The following is a 15,856-nucleotide window of genomic DNA, read 5'->3' as shown; positions in this document are numbered from 1 at the left end:
CCTCTCCATTTCAATGTCGTCTGTAAAACCTGTAAAATGAGATTGTTCTGAGGGTTAAATGAGCATAGCATAGTTAGAACACTGTCAGGCACATACTGATTGCCAGATGTTGAATATTCATCTTTACTGAATTAGGACTGTGGTACCCCACTTTACGGCTCTCTATTTTGTATGACAAAATCATGCTTAATGCTTTGTTAGTAAAAGAGAGAAAATCTGAAAGTCCTTGCCATGGAAGGAAGAAACAGGGGAGAAAAGGGAGTTGGTAAGTCTCAGCATTTCAGAAATTGGAGGGACAAGTTAGGTTTCTATTTTATGGAGAAGGAGGTGGAGGCAGGATGGGTCCTAAGGTGTGATTCAAGACACACAGCCATAACTCTTTATTGAGAGTAGAGCTAGGGCCCCAGGGACTGCTATGGTCAAGCTGCAGACAAAAACTCCACTCACTGGAAGACAGGAGAGGAGTATTTAGTTACAAAAGCAGTCAACAATTCAGGTGTATCTACATTGAGTCAGCAAATAAAAGTTGTTCAACTTGGTTGCTAATGGGACCCACTCTACTAACCGAGGGTTTGTATAGAACTCATAGAGGAAGATGGCTTCAAGTAAGGAAACACCTTATGCTTTTCTTAGGACTAAAAAGCTCAGGAAGCTGGTGATGAATGAAAATCTTAGTCCCACTGGCACTGCACGAGGGGCCAGGAGAGCAGCAGCAGCATAAGTCACAGGGTGGGGCAGGCCAGGCAGGGGCATTCTGAGCTGTAGGGGAGCGGTGGCAGCCAGAGTGGGGCATTGTGAGCTGTCAGGGAGGGCATTGTGAAGTGTAGGGCAGGGCATTGTGAGCCACAAGCCTGGGCTCCCACCTGGGCCAGTGGGCTTCCGTCTGTAGGTGACTACAGAAGGAGGAGGAGCTCCATCTGTTCTCTCTTCAGGCAGTTGTTGTGTCTCTCAGCGCTTGTTGGGTTCACAACCTATTAAATAAGCTCGCTGGTCTTCACCCTCCCAGACAAGTCAACTCAGGGGAGGCGGCAGGGCACGGGCCTTGGCCTGCAGCCCCAGCCGGGGCTGGGGCTGGGCTGTGAGGTGGGCAGGCGAGCAGCGGGCAAGACCATCTCTGCATGTGCAGCATAGCCTCGGCCTAGGGCAGCGGGAGTGTGTGGCCAAAGCTGTGAGCAGAGGCACAGGTGGTGACAGGAGTAGAGGCACCCCATGGGAAACATACTGACCTGTTGTGTGTGTCCCAAGGCCAGCCCCGAGTTGCACCAGCACGAGGGGTCGGTGTGTCACTGTGAGTCTGAGACCTATGAGGCAGCAGCTGGGGACCTGATAGCAGGAGTGCCTGTGGCTGCGGCTGTAGAGCCTGGTGAGGTGACTTTTGAAGCTGGTGAGGGCCTCCACATGTACCACATCTGTGAACGGGAGATGCCTGAAGGTAAGGAGGTGACAGGTGCCTTCTGCCCTCGGCACACTTCTGGCTACTGCTATCCCCAGGGTCCTCTGGGAGGCATCCCCCACCTCAGGCTCCCTTCTGCCTGTAGCCAGCTATCCTAGGGCTCTCCAGGAACAAAACCTGGCTTGCCTTGCATTCCCACCCCTTAGTCTTTCCCCACAGAGTCCAGTTAGTTTATTGTTTCCTTCTCTCCAAAACTCCCAATTCTTGCTCCCTCATCTCATTCTCCCTTTCTGTCATGGGACCATTTATTTATGGCTGTTCTTGTCTGTAGCTCTGTTTAGTATCCTGTGGGACTTTGTTGAGGCTTCTTTGGAATATTCTCTTCCTTTTCTCAATAAAAACTCAAATATCCCAACTTTCCAGTACCCATCCCATTCTCTTTATACTTATCCAGATGGTACCTAAGTGAAGGGACCAGGTAAGTGCCTAATTGTTTCTTTTGTTAAAGTAGCCATATCTCAGGACAATTCATACTGAAATACTTGGGGATTTCTTATTTAAAATCAGAATGCAGGTTGCCATAGGAGAGACTATATGGGTTGCTTTAAGTCACCTTGATAGAAGCTGCTTAGTTTCTTCTAACTAATTTGAACACAGAAGGAAAGAAAATGCAGGGTGCTTAAAATAATTGGGAAAGGTGTGAAATGTCATGGCCAGGGCTGCAGAAAAATGGGTGTGGGGGGGGGTTGCCCCAAAGGAGTTTACCTATGAGGCTCTGATTACTTTAAAATTCTTACTTTAACACAAAATGTGTCTCCAGATTTATTCTGGCTTCTTAACAGACATTATTTACCTCTTCGTTCTAAAAGAGAGGTGCGGATGATTTGTGGTCAAAACTTTCGAAAGACATAAAACGTAAATGTAGACTTTGAATGTGTAATATAAAGATTGAAGGTTAAAATGTCAGACCTTGCCTGTGTAAGAGTGTTTGTTGCCATGGCTTCCCCTTTGTCATTCCCCCTCCTGACAGTAGCATCTTGTTCAAAGATAAGAAATTTAGGGTTTTTCAGTCTCTACACTACTGGGAGAGGCGGGGTATGGGAGGGGGTAGAAAAGAGAAAACAGTTGATTTGCCTCTAAAATTTTGCAAAGAGATGAATCTAAGTAAAAAGAATTCTGGGTAACAATATGGTTCTTGAATAAAAACTAAATTTTTCCAAATAGAAAACATTGTATCATAAAGATATTAAATCCACTGGCTCTTTGGTTTCATTTAAATGTCAGAGATTTATTACTGTAGAGGAAATGTCTTATAGCTCTTCTATTTAAACTTTGATTGGGCTTCGTATAGCCAAGACAATCCTAAGCAAAAAGAACAATGAGAACACATGGACACAGGGAAAAGAACATCACACACTGGGGCCCATCAGGGAGTGGGGGAAAAGGGAGGGAGAGCATTAGGACAAATACCTCATGCATGTGAGGCTTAAAACCTCGATTGTGGGTTAATAGCTGCAGCAAACCACCATGGGACATGTATACTTATGTAACAAACCTGCATGTTCTGCACATGTATCCCAGAACTTAAAGTGAAAAAAAACAACAAAAAAAACAAAAAACACTTTGGTTGGGCTTTTATTTTTTTCAGAGGTAGAATAATTAAGACTCATGATGAGTGTGACTTTGTAACTTGGAGTATTATACTCACTTTCCAAGATATTTAAGAATTTAGAATAAACAAATATGTGAATTAATTCATTATACCTTTATACCCAAAGCATGTAAGTACTTGTGTAAACATACTCCGCTTGGTGGTGTAAGGAAAGCCTCTGAGTGATTTTACACACCAGTTAATAGATGGGTAGTGTTGGATGAGAGCTCAAAAAAGGCTCTTTATTGTCATTCTTTAGGATTACAGCACAGTTTATGTATGTCTCATTTGGTTCTTTGCAATACAAATAAGGCCTATATATGTTCTCCCTACATTTTGCTAATGAAGAAATGAAGACTTAGAGATCTCATGTGACTATGGAAGACAGCTACTCAACAGAACTAAGGTTCTGTGTCCTCAGAATGACATAGAAGAGACAGATATGCTGAATTTACTTTTTTAAAATTTTAAAAACTCCAGATTACATCTTATATTTTGCCTATAAAATAGACCTGTCTTTTAAAACATACTGCCATCTTGTTTTATTCTATGCAGTTGATTTTACACAACTTAAAGGCAAATTTACCTTTTTTTAAAAAAAAAAATAAAGGAGAGTCTCACCATGTTACTCATGCTGGCCTCAAATTCCTGACCGGGGCTCAAGTGATTTTCCCATCTCAGCCTCCTGAGTAGCTGGGACTACAGGCATGTACCATCTTGCCTGGCTCTATCTTCTGTCTATACATTCATTTCAATGGATAAGAATAAAAGTAGAGGTAGTGAAACAGCCTAAATGCAGCAGTCAAATAAATGACTTGATAAATTTTTATAAATGATCACATCTTTTTTTCTTCTCTCCCTCCATAGATATACCTTTGGAGCCCAACCCTTCTGACCATCCAAAGGCAAGCACAATATTCCTGAGAAAATCTCAAACAGATGGTGAGACAACATTGTTTTTTCTGCCAAGAAAAAGATTGAAAACTCTTGTTGTTTGATCAGATGTATTATAGAAAGTATTTACAAAAACTCATATTGGTTTAATCTTTTCAACTTTTCACATATTCACTTGTCTTATTTTAATACGTGATATACTTTTTTTAGTTGTTACTGTGTTAGTGAAATCATGTAAATTTTTTATTTATACATTTTTCCATCTTTTTATCAACACAATTTGTCGTGTGATGGAGGAGTCATAGATTTATCTTTATTTATAATTCTTTGCCCCTTTTCCCTTGCTCCTAAGAGTACATTTTAAAGATAGAACTTAGGCTTCAGCTTGGTTTCCATTTAAACAAAAAAAAAACATAGTTGTTCATCAACAGAGATTGAATCTGTGATTTTGGCCTCCTCTTGCACAGTCCTCTGATCACATGCATTTATCACATCCAAGTTTATGCTTCTTGAAACTTTTAAGTTATTAACCTTTTCATCTGATGTAAATTTAAACATGCCCTACTTCTGCTTATTTTCCTTGTTTGTTTGCTAAAAAGCCATACACGGCCAAGTTTTCCAGTTGATTTAAGCAGCAAGAATACAAGTGAGGATCTATAATAATATGGGAAGTAATGCAGCACAGTAAAATATGGGAGTTTGTAACCTTTCTTTTTGTAGTTTTGAGTAGACTTTGCCTGTCTTGAGTAAGTTTGCCTGTCTTGAGTAAGTTAGAATTTGTGTTCATTTTTGCGTTACTATAAAGAGGTACCTAAGGCTGGGTAATTTATAACAATAAGAGGTTTAATTGGCTCATAGATCTTCAGGCTGTACAAACATGGCTTCAACATCTGCTTCTAGTGAGAGCCTCAGCAAGCTTACAATCATGATGGAAGGCAAAGGGGAAGCAGGTGGTTCCACACAGTGAGAAGGGAGGGAGAGGGAGGTAGAGGGAAGGTGTCACACTCTTTTAAACTACCAGAATGAGAATTTGCTTCTTACCGTGGGGATGGCACCAAGCTATTCATAAGGAATCCACCACCATTACCCAAACACCTCCCACTAGGCCCTGTCTCCAACATTAAGGGTCATATTTTAACATGAGATTTGGAGGGAGGAAAATATCCAAACCATGTCAGAGTTGTTTTTCCCAGTTCCTTCCAGAGCTATGGGCTTCTCACACATAGAGAGCATGGAAGAGGTAAAACAAAAGCTACTCCATGTCCCTCACTCTTCAGTGGTAGGAATGTTTGCCTGCAAGGTCCTTCCAGCATGAAAAGTGGAGGCGGTGTAGGAAACAAAGCATGGCCCAAGTCCTCTTGGAGCTTTTATTATGCTGGCCTTTTTTTTTTTTTAAGAAAAAAATGATTTTTTGTGCTGCAGACACCATGTCCAATCAGGTTTGTATAGTCATTTTAAAATTTAAATTGAAGATAAGTTACTTTCCAGTTGTTTTGTTTTTAGTGATGTATTAGTAGATGATCACTAAGTATGGTTCGAGAAGCTTACAGGGATTCTGGTGCATCCAGAGATAGGTGCCTGGCCAGAAAGTAGTTCTTAGAGCTGTTAACTCTTAGATTCTGGCAAATAAAGTAAGCTATGTGTAAATGCAGAATGAGAAAATACTCACAGCTCATATATGCAACAGTTAGAGTTTTTTATTAGCTAACTTTTTCATCTGTCCTCATTTTTTTTTTTTTTTGCCCTTTTGTGCACAAGGATTCTTTCATTTGTATGTAAAAGAAACAAAAAGTAAACTAGATCAAAAAGTAAAACTAAGTTATTAGATTTTACTTTATGAGATTTACCATGCCAGATAATTTAAATATAAATTGTTGAAAGTAATTTTTTTAAATGGAATTTTTTCCCATTTAGGAGTAATTAGTAAGACATTAACTACTACTCTTATTTTATGGTATTTGTATCAGAAGTGACCATTTTCTTTTTCATTCTTAGTACAAGAAAAAAGAAAAAGCAACTATACAAAGCATGTACGTAAACAGTCAAAAAGTTAAGAAATTGATAGTTTGATATAAAAATATGTCTCTCTTGATTCCTTTAGATTATAACGGGGACCCAGTGGTGATAACATGGACCTCTTTTTGTATTTTCCTAAGTATAAAATTTATTCAGAGAAGTCTTCAGCTTAAAAATTTTAAGAATTTCTGACATTTAAGTTAAATTTCAATATTCTGGTTGTGGTATAAAGATCTGCCTTAAATATTTAATCATATTCTTAATCAAATAACAAAAACAGAATAGCTAAGAATTAACAAATAACAAAATAACAAATACAGAATAACAAATAACAAAAATAGAATAGCTATCAGCACTGTCTATTGACTGTCGTAGCAGGTGAAAGCATACCTTCCTCACTATACCATGACCTTATTTTTCTCCCTCTGTTTCTTCCAATTGTAGCACACTTTTAATTAAATCAGTAATATTTACATGATTATGACTATGCAAATTCTATTCACTGCTAAGTCATATGATGTTTTCACTGTACCTCTGCATTATATGTCCTTCATTCTTTCTCTGAAACAGTTCTGAAATCTGAGCATTTCTGCACTTTTTCTGGATCATCTCTTTTTCCCTAGCCTATGTTACTTTACCCAGCCAAATGCAATAAGTAGCCCCTGGCTGGTCTGTTTGCTTTCACATCCATTTTTTTTTTCAGCCTGAAGCTAATTTTCTGACTATATTCATTTGCCTGTTTTCTAACAGCTGTTTTCCCCTAAGTGCTGCAGCATTTATCACATGCCTTTCAAAGATACTTTCCATCTGCTAAAACACATATGTTCCTTTTTTTTTTTTTTTTTTTTTTGCCTGGGGTGGGGGGTAACTTTCTTTGGCATTTTGTCATCCTAGTTCAATACAGAGTGGCTTTCCCTAGATATGCTCGATGTCTGCTTTTCTGTGCTAGCTCCTTGAAGTCTTTTGGGATCTCACATAACTGCCATCTTGTGTGGGATCACCTGAGTCCTAGATTCTGTTTCCTTCTGTCCTGTTATCCTCACTAGTTGTACTTGAGCACATTTTCCTGGGCAGAGATGTTTAGGGATCTGGCCAGTCTTAAAATCCCTCCTTTTAGATACAGAGTAAACTTCTAGGTTGAATCTAAACTTTATGGTTCTAAAGATATTTCGCAATTGTGCTCTCATTACAGTGTTGTTCTTGACTCTATTGCCATTGTGAGATACATTATTTATAACCAGGTTTTATGTCTCTGTGGAAGCTTTTTAGAAGCTTCTCTCTCACTGAGATTCTGAAATTTCATAACAGCTTGGTGGGAATCTTTTCATTTTATTGGGGCTACTAAGTCTGAAGACTATCTCTTCTTGAGAATTTTTTTATTTTCTCTGTTCCTTTTTTTCTGATAGTCTTGTTATTCAGACACTCAGCTGCTTAGACCAGTATACCTGCATTGGTTTTTAATTTTTCCCCTTCGATTTTTCAGTTTCTGTGACTTTTTACTCTAATATTTCTATTGAATTTTATATGTTTTTCAGAGTGTTTTCAGATTTTTTTTTTTAAGTTTTGCTCCTGATTTTGACTAGTCCCATGAATCCCTTTTTTCAATTGTTTTGATGTCTCTTGTTGGAGGCTTCCCTCCAATGTGTGGTGGTCCCTGGCTTTATTTGGAAGCAGGACTTCTGTTAACTGGTGGCACTCAGTGTGAGGTGTTGGAAGCCAAACTAGCTGTTCATTTGTGGGACTTCAGTATATTATCTGGGGATCCTTATTCGAGCCAGTTCAGTTTCTTCTGAGAAAGGATCTCCCAATTTTCTGCCTGGGAAGTAAAAGAATGGCTACTTGCTTTCCAAAAGCAGAATTAGGGAAGCAAGTTGGAGTTCTATTTTTGGTGTACAGTTTTCTTTATATCTCAGGTTTAAGCCGTGGTATTTCTGAACCTAGAAATTCTCAGGTTTGGTATATCCAGAGAACACACATCTAAGTTTCTTATCAGATGGGTGGACAGGTGGACTTGGGGCTCTAACCACAGATTTTCTGACCTTGCTGGCTTTTGTTTTACATTTTACCCTATTTTCCAAACTTCCATTTGCCTGTAAGTTCACAGCCTGCCTTTAGTTCTACAAGACAAACTGGCTTGCTTCTCTTCCAGTCACTCTCCGTAGGGGCCAAAGTTGTGCTTCTGTGTTATTTACCACTCCTTTATCTACATTTTATGTCCCAGCATTTATTAAAAATCATCTCTGTCAACCTTCTCTCTTGATCCTGTGTGTAACCTGTATTTTATGTATGACTAATGAGACTTCCAGAGGCAGAGGAAATAAATTTGTGTTCTATCTATTATATTTAATCCAAATTTAGGACCTATATTTACATGTGAATCAAAGTTTAATTTCAATATAATTAGTGGTATTAACCTAGACAATTTTTTTAGTGATGTATCTATAATAAGCATATTATACTTTTCTAAGGCCTTGTTTAATATTTTTATTCAAACTTTCACTGCTGTGTTATCCTATTACCTCACAACATAGATGGAGCTGTTTTCATGAATGCCCAAAGTGTTAGAAATATTTAAGTTAATTAAAATTTGTTTATTTTTAGCCTGGTCAACATAGCAAGAGTTCATCTCTACAAAAACATGTACCCTAAAACTTAAAGTATAATATTAATAAAATTAAAAGAAAAAAACGTTAAGGAACAAATTAGCCAGGCTTGGTAGCATGTGCCTTTAGTTTTACCTACTCACAAGGCTGAGGCAGAGGATCGCTTGAGCTCAGGAGTTTGAGGCTGCAGTTAACTATAATTGCACCACTGCACTCCAACCTAGGCAACAAGGGGAGACCCTGTCTCAGAAAAAGAAAAAAGTTATTATTTAAAAACATTTCTAAAATTTGTCCTGCCGAAAAGGAGAGAGGAAAACGTAAACTTGGGTTTTCATTTTATTTTATATTTGCTGGGAAGAATGCCGTAGTTTATTTATTTATATATTTTTATTTCCATAGGTTTTGGGGGAAACAGGTGGTATTTGGTTACATGAGTAAATTCTTTAGTGGTGATTTGTGAGATTTTGGTGTACCTGTCACTTGAGCAGTGTCCAGTGAACCCAATTTGTAGTTTTTTATCCCTCACCCCCGTCCCACCCTTTTCCTTGTGTCCCCAAAGTCCATTGTATCATTCTATGCATTTACATCCTTATAGCTTAGCTCCCCCATATGAATGAAAACATATGATCTTTAGTTTTTCATTCCTGAGTTACTTCACTTAGAATAGTAGTCTCCAATTCCATCTAGGTTGCTGGGAATGCCATTAATTTATTCCTTATTATGGCTGAATGGTATTTCTTAATCCATTTGTTGATTGATGGGCATTTGGGCTGATTCCATATTTTTATAATTGCAAATTGTGCTGCTGCAAACATACATGTGCAACTATCTTTTTTGTATAAATATTTCTTTTCCTCTGGGTAGATACCCAGTAGTGGGATTGCTGGATTGAATGGTGGGTCTACTTTTAGTTTTCTAAGGAATCTCCACACTGCTTTCCATAGTGGTTGTACTAGTTTCCATTTTTACCAGCATTGTAGAGAAGTGTTTTAACCACATCCACACCAACATCTATTATTTTTTGATTTTTTGATTATGGCCATTCTTGCAGGAGTAAGGTGGTATGGCATTGTGGTTTTGATTTTCATTTTCCTGATCATTAGTGATGTTGAGCATTTTTTCATATGTTTGTTGCCCAGTGATGTATCTTCTTTTGAGAATTTTGTATTTATCTCCTTAGCCCACTTTTTGATGGGATTGTTTGTTTTTTCTCTTGCCCATTTGTTTGAGTTCCTTGTAGATTCTGTATATTAGTCCTTTGTCAGATGTATAGATTTTGAAGATTTTCTCCCATTCTGTGGGTTGTCTGTTTACTCTGCTGATTGTTCCTTTTCCTGTGCAGAAGCTCTTTAGTTAAGTCTCAACTGTTTATCTTTGTTTTCATTGCATTTGCTTTTGGATTCTTGGTTATGAAGTCTTTGCCTAAGTCAATGTGTAGAAGGTTTTTCTGATATTATCTTCTACAGTTTTTTTGGTTTCAGGTTGTAGATTTATGTCCTTGATCCATCTTGAGTTGATTTTTGTATAAGGTGAGAGTTGAGGATCCAGTTTCATTCTCCTGCACATGGCTTTGCCAATTATCCTGGCACCATTTGTTGAATAGGGTTTACCTTCTTCACTTTATGTTTTAGTTGGCTTTGTTGAAGATAAGTTGGCTGTAGGTATTTGGGTTTATTTCTGGGTTTTCTATTCTGTTCCATTGGTGTATGTGCCTATTTTTATACCAGTACCATGCTGTTTTGGTGACAATGCCTTATTGTATAGTTCGAAGTCAGATAATGTGATGGCTCCAGTTTTGTTGTTTTTGCTTAGTTTTGTTTTGGCTATGGGGGGTCTTGTTTGGTACCATATTTTAGAATTGCTTTTTCTAGTTCTGTGAAAACTGATGATGGTATTTTGATAGGAATTGCATTGAATTTGTAGATTGCTTTTGGCAGTATGATCATTTTCACAATATTGATTCTACCCATTCATGAGCATGGGATATCTTTCCATTTGTTTGTGTCATCCATACTTTCATTCAGCAATGTTTTGTAGTTCCCAATGGCATATCAAAAAGAGAATCTGCCGTGATCAAGTGGGTTTCATACCAGGGGCAGAGATTGTTTAACATAAGCAAGTCAATAAATGTGATACATCACAGAAACAGAATTCAAAACAAAAATCACATGATCATCTCAATAGATGCAGAAAAAGTATTTGACAAAATCCAGCATCCTTTTATGATTAAAACCCTCAGCAAAATTAGCATACAAGGGACATACCTCAATGTAATAAAACCCATCCATTTCAAACCCACAGCCAACATAATATTGAATGGCAAAAGTTGAAAGCATTCCCCCTGAGAACTGGAACAAGACAAGGATGCCCACTCTCACCACTCCTATTCAGTGTAGTACTGGAAGACCTAGCCAGCCAGAGCAATCACACAAGAGAAAGAAATAAAGGGCATCCAGATCAGTAAATAGGAAGTCAAACTGTCGCTGTTTGCTGATGATATGATCGTATACCTAGAAAACCCCAAAGACTCCTCCAAAAAACTCCTAGAACTGATAAATGAATACAGAAAAGTTTCAGGATATAAAATTAATGTACACAAATCAGTAGCTCTGTTATACCCCAACAGCGACAAAGCTGAGAATCAAACCAAGAACTCAACCCCTTTACAACAGCTGCAAAAAAAAAAAAAAAAAGCTTAGGAATATAACTAAGCAAGGAGGTGAAAGACCTCTACAAGGAAAACAGCTTTAGTGTTTTTAATGGGTTAAAATTAGAGGCAGCAGGTACAGTGGAAGAAGTCAGTGGTTGGGCATCGGCGTCCAACGGGTACTGGACCTTTGATGGTAAGGCTTTGGTTTTGACTTACTAAAATATGAGGTATGATTATTGTCTAGTTTTTGTCATTAAACCTTAAAACCACTAAGTAAACCCTTCCATTTCTTGTTAAAGATTGTAAAATTTCATACTCTGTGATTTATGCTGACTGAAGTTAGATTTGTTTCTATTTTGTGACTACCTTAAATAATACCTATAAACAGTAAACGGTTAGTAGTATTTTTGCTGTAATTAAATGTAGTAAGACTTACCTTCCAAATTATAACTGAATTAATTTGTCAAACACTTGAACTTTTTGATTTATTCAAAATTTTATGCTGAGCAGCTGGAGGTAGGAACAGTTAGGGCTCTCCCTTACTCTTATGGAGAGGCGTACTTTCTCATGAGGTGAATACTCTGCTAGAATTAGTATCTTGTAATCAGTTAGTGTACAAAAAATCATGTTTTGGTGAGGCTACTGGCAAAGAGATCCAAGAGGGTAGATGGAGTCAAGCTTGTTGAAACAAGGAAGGAGAAAAGCATTATTCCAGACAGAGAATGGGGTAGAGCAGGAAAATGCCTAGGTGCAGGTCAAATGATTTATAGAATAAAATTAATCAAGTTTTGAAATGAATGGAAAGTATTCTATGAGGGTCTCATTTGAGTCATGTCATGGCAATCTCATTTAAACATGAAGTGAAAGTTAAATTTTTTAAGTTGTCATCTGTTTTCAGGGTGTGAGAGAATATTTAGGTGATACTCTTTTTATCCTCCACATAAGAAAACAGGACTAGAGAAACCTATGTCTTCCTCACTTGTTGGTGGCCTAGCAGCCTTGGTACATGAGCCTCTGAATCTGAAACACTTGTTTTGTCACAATATCACCTGAAATAATACATTTAGGATTAGTAACTTAGTAAATGCGTTAGTCTTAGTCTTGTATTCATTGCAGTAAAATGGTCTTATACCAATATTATTCAATACATTACATTTTACTGTAGTAAATAAATAACAGAAATAGAAATTCTCAGCTGTTTTATGTCACTATAAAAAATAAAATCTTATTTTAAACTTTTCTCATTATTTATAAAGGAAATTCATAAAATCCTTGTTAGTTTTGATGATAGGTACCACATTAAGGGCAGCCTTTTATAACCCGTATCTCAAACATCCTCTGTGGAAGTTAAGAGCCTCCGATGGGTTTTCTATAGAGTGCACATGATACCACACTCAGGTAGTTCATGGAGTGTAAGAAATATCCTAGTGCTTTGAAAAATTTGACATTTTAATCAATGAAAAAATATACTTTGATAAGTTTATCTTATACTTCACTTCCCTTTCAGGTATCTACTGAGCATTTTACTCAACAATACAGTTCATGTTTGACAATATTCCTTGATGACAGCACAGTCAGCCAGCCTCATCTTACAATGACACTAAAATCGTGAGTACAACTGTAATGCCAAGGGATAGACTCCCTTATTCAAAAATTATTTCAGCCATTTGGTTGTCCTCTTCAGCAATCGTTTTAAGAAATTGGAGTCAAGTATATATTGATATCCAGATTCTAAATATTAAGTATCAATTTCTCTTTTAATCTTAGACGTCATGGTGGAAGGAAAAATCAGCACATAAGCAATCCCAGAAAAAGTGCAGCTATTTATTTGATGCCTTTATGCCTTAAGACAATGTTGAATGCAATGAGAAGGATAGGTTCCCTTTATTGAATGATTTTTGTGAAATATTAGTTTTTCAGTGCATTGCGGGCCTAAATCAATGTGTACTACTTTGGACATTAGTCTTGGAAGAAGAAAAAGCTTTTTCTCTTCTGGCACCACAGTGTATCTGCATTTGATTTTCTCCCATTGTGCATGAGAACCTCATGGGTCACAAAGATGCGCTTTGAGAGCACCCTGAGATGAAGTTTATTTTAAAAGGAAAAACAACCAACACCACCACAAGCTCCACTGGGTTTGTCCAGTGTACATCATTATCACCTCCTTGGATTATGAGTATTGATTTTTAGAACACAGTTTGGAAAGTGCTAATTTAGAATATTAATGTCTTCTGACAAAGGCCTAATATCCAGAGTCTACAAGGAACTTAAACAAATTTACAAGAAAAAAACAAACCCATCAAAAAGTGGGTGAAGGATATGAACAGACACTTCTCAAAAGAAGACATTTATGTGGCCAACAAACATATGAAAAAAAGCTCATTATCACTGGTCATTAGAGAAATGCAAATCAAAACCACAATGAGATACCATCTCATGCCAGTTAGAATGGTGAGCATTAAAAAGTCAGGAAACAACAGATGCTGGAGAGGATGTGGAGAAATAGAAATGCTTTTACACTGCTGGTGGGAATGTAAATTAGTTCAACCATTGTGGAGACAGTGTGGCGATTCCTCAAGGATCTAGAACCAGAAATACCATTTGACCCGGCAATCCCATTACTGGCTATATACCCAAAGGATTTTAAGTCATTCTGCTATAAAGGTGCATGCACATGTATGTTTTTTGTTGCACTATTTACAATAGCAAAGACTTGGAACCAACCCAAATGCCCATCAATGATAGACTGGATAAAGAAAATGTGCCACATATACACAATGGAATACTATGCAGCCATAAGAAAGAATGAGTTCATGTCCTTTACAGGGACATGGATGAAGCTGGAAACCATCACTCTCAGCAAACTAACACAGGAACAGAAAACCAAACACCGCATGTTCTCGCTCATATGTGGGTGTTGAACAATGAGAGCACATGGACACAGGAAGGGGAATATCAAACCCCAGGGCCTGTCGGGGAGTGGGAGGCAAGGGGAGGGATAGCATTAGGAGAAATACCGGGTTGATGGGTGCAGCAAACCACCAGGGCACATGTATACATATATAACAAACCTTCACGTTCTGCACATGTATCCCAGAACTTAAAGTATAATTTAAAAAAACATGGCAGCCAGGCATGGTGGCTCATGCCTGTAATCCCAGCACTTCGGGAGGCCAAGGCAGGCCAATCACCTGAGATCAGGAGTTCGAGACCAGCCTGGCTAACACGGCAAAACCCTGTCTCTACTAAAAATACAAAAATTAGCTGGGCGTGATGGCAGGCATCTGTAATTCCAGCTACTTGGGAGGCTGAGGCAGGAGAATGGCTTGAACCCAGGAGGCAGAGGTTGCAGTGAGCCGAGATTGTGCCATTGCACTCCAGCCTGGGCAACGAGAGCAAAACTCCATTTCTAAAACCAATAACTACAACAACAAAGAGGCAAGTTTACACTTATAATAATGTCACTTCCTCTCTCCCTTATCACAGTAGTAGAGATGAAATTGTGTTTTAGTGAAAACTGGATTCAAACTCTGTCTCAAGTCCTGAGCTTTGGGACCTATTGAGTAATCACTAAATGTCTGTATTCAGCCAAGCCTCTAAATCCTTGAGGAAAAAAAAAAAAAAAAAAAAATCACTCTGGTATGTATCCCTGGCTTCTTGAATTCAAAAGTTTTGATGTGTTAGCATACAATTTAAAAGTAGTTTTAAACATTAATCTTGCTCAAACAAATTTCACGCTTTTTTCGTCATTATTCTAATGTTTAGAAGTCTACTTTTGAAAGTAAAGTAAGTTTTAATTTCCCATCAACAAGTTTGAGAAATTATCATTTGGTATATTCACTATTAGTGAAATAAAGGTTTATTGAGCAAATTAATAGGGCAAATTGACTTCAAGAAAAGATTTTGAAAAATGTTTATTATGGGTTAATAGTGCACTGTTGTCAATGGGGTAGATGGAACTCATTGGGATCACTTTTGCAAGGTTTTTTTTTCAAAATACATGTCTGCAAACATTTGTATCTTCTCACCTCAACCTTCCCTCTGTCTCTAGGCACTGAGAAGCCCTTTAGGAAAATAGAAATGGATGTGAGGCATCTTCTTATGAAGAAAAGCATCCCAGAAGATTCTGATTTTCACCCCAACTCAATCACTCCAAACTTTGCTGCACTTTGAAGTCACCAGGGAAATTTTTAACAACAACCCTAATGCCTAAAGTCCTACCCAATGCTAATTAATTAAATTAAAAAGTCTCATGTTGAAAATGAGGCAGTTATTAAAGCTCCTCAGTTGATTTTAATGTACAGCAAAGTTTGAGAGCACTGCTTAATTTGAGTTTAGGACGAGAAACTGCTCCTATTTGGTGGGACCTTGGGCAAGTCAGTTTTAAGGTTTGTTTCCCTGATCTGTAAAATGAGTGTTGGATTAAATGTCATGTAAGGTCATTGGTCCTTTCCAGCATGTAACTTCAAATTCTGTGATTTTAAAATGATTTTAGAGATGAAAACTACTTGAAGCACTATAGACATATCCATCTTAAATGCTAATGTTATAGGCTTTTTAAAAAGTGCTAATATTGTATAGACCTATTATTAAAATTCAGATTTTCCTTCCCTCAGTTATTTTGAGTCTCATTCTAGATGCTGAGGGCA

The 15,856-nt window shown here is 37.8% G+C and overlaps 1 protein-coding gene across 1 annotated transcript in view; it reads left to right on the top strand.

Annotated features, from left to right (window-relative positions):
* The first annotated feature begins 870 nt into the window (after nucleotides 1–870).
* The window catches only part of LOC129006300 (cyclin-Y-like protein 2), a 35,549-nt gene continuing 20,563 nt past the window's right edge, over nucleotides 871–15,856 (top strand). Inside the window, exons 1-4 of the mRNA XM_054435850.1 lie at nucleotides 871–1,432; nucleotides 3,912–3,986; nucleotides 5,934–5,968; nucleotides 12,715–12,815. Coding sequence (XP_054291825.1) covers nucleotides 1,210–1,432; nucleotides 3,912–3,986; nucleotides 5,934–5,968; nucleotides 12,715–12,815 — 434 coding nt within the window. The 5' untranslated portion in view covers nucleotides 871–1,209. The remainder of the gene's footprint in view (nucleotides 1,433–3,911; nucleotides 3,987–5,933; nucleotides 5,969–12,714; nucleotides 12,816–15,856) is intronic.

This window comes from Pongo pygmaeus, chromosome 8 (genome assembly GCF_028885625.2).
Source record: "Pongo pygmaeus isolate AG05252 chromosome 8, NHGRI_mPonPyg2-v2.0_pri, whole genome shotgun sequence".
Classification (NCBI taxonomy): Eukaryota; Metazoa; Chordata; class Mammalia; order Primates; family Hominidae; genus Pongo; species Pongo pygmaeus.
The sequence above is the reverse complement of the archived record's forward strand: the minus strand, read 5'-3'. Positions and strand labels throughout refer to the sequence as shown.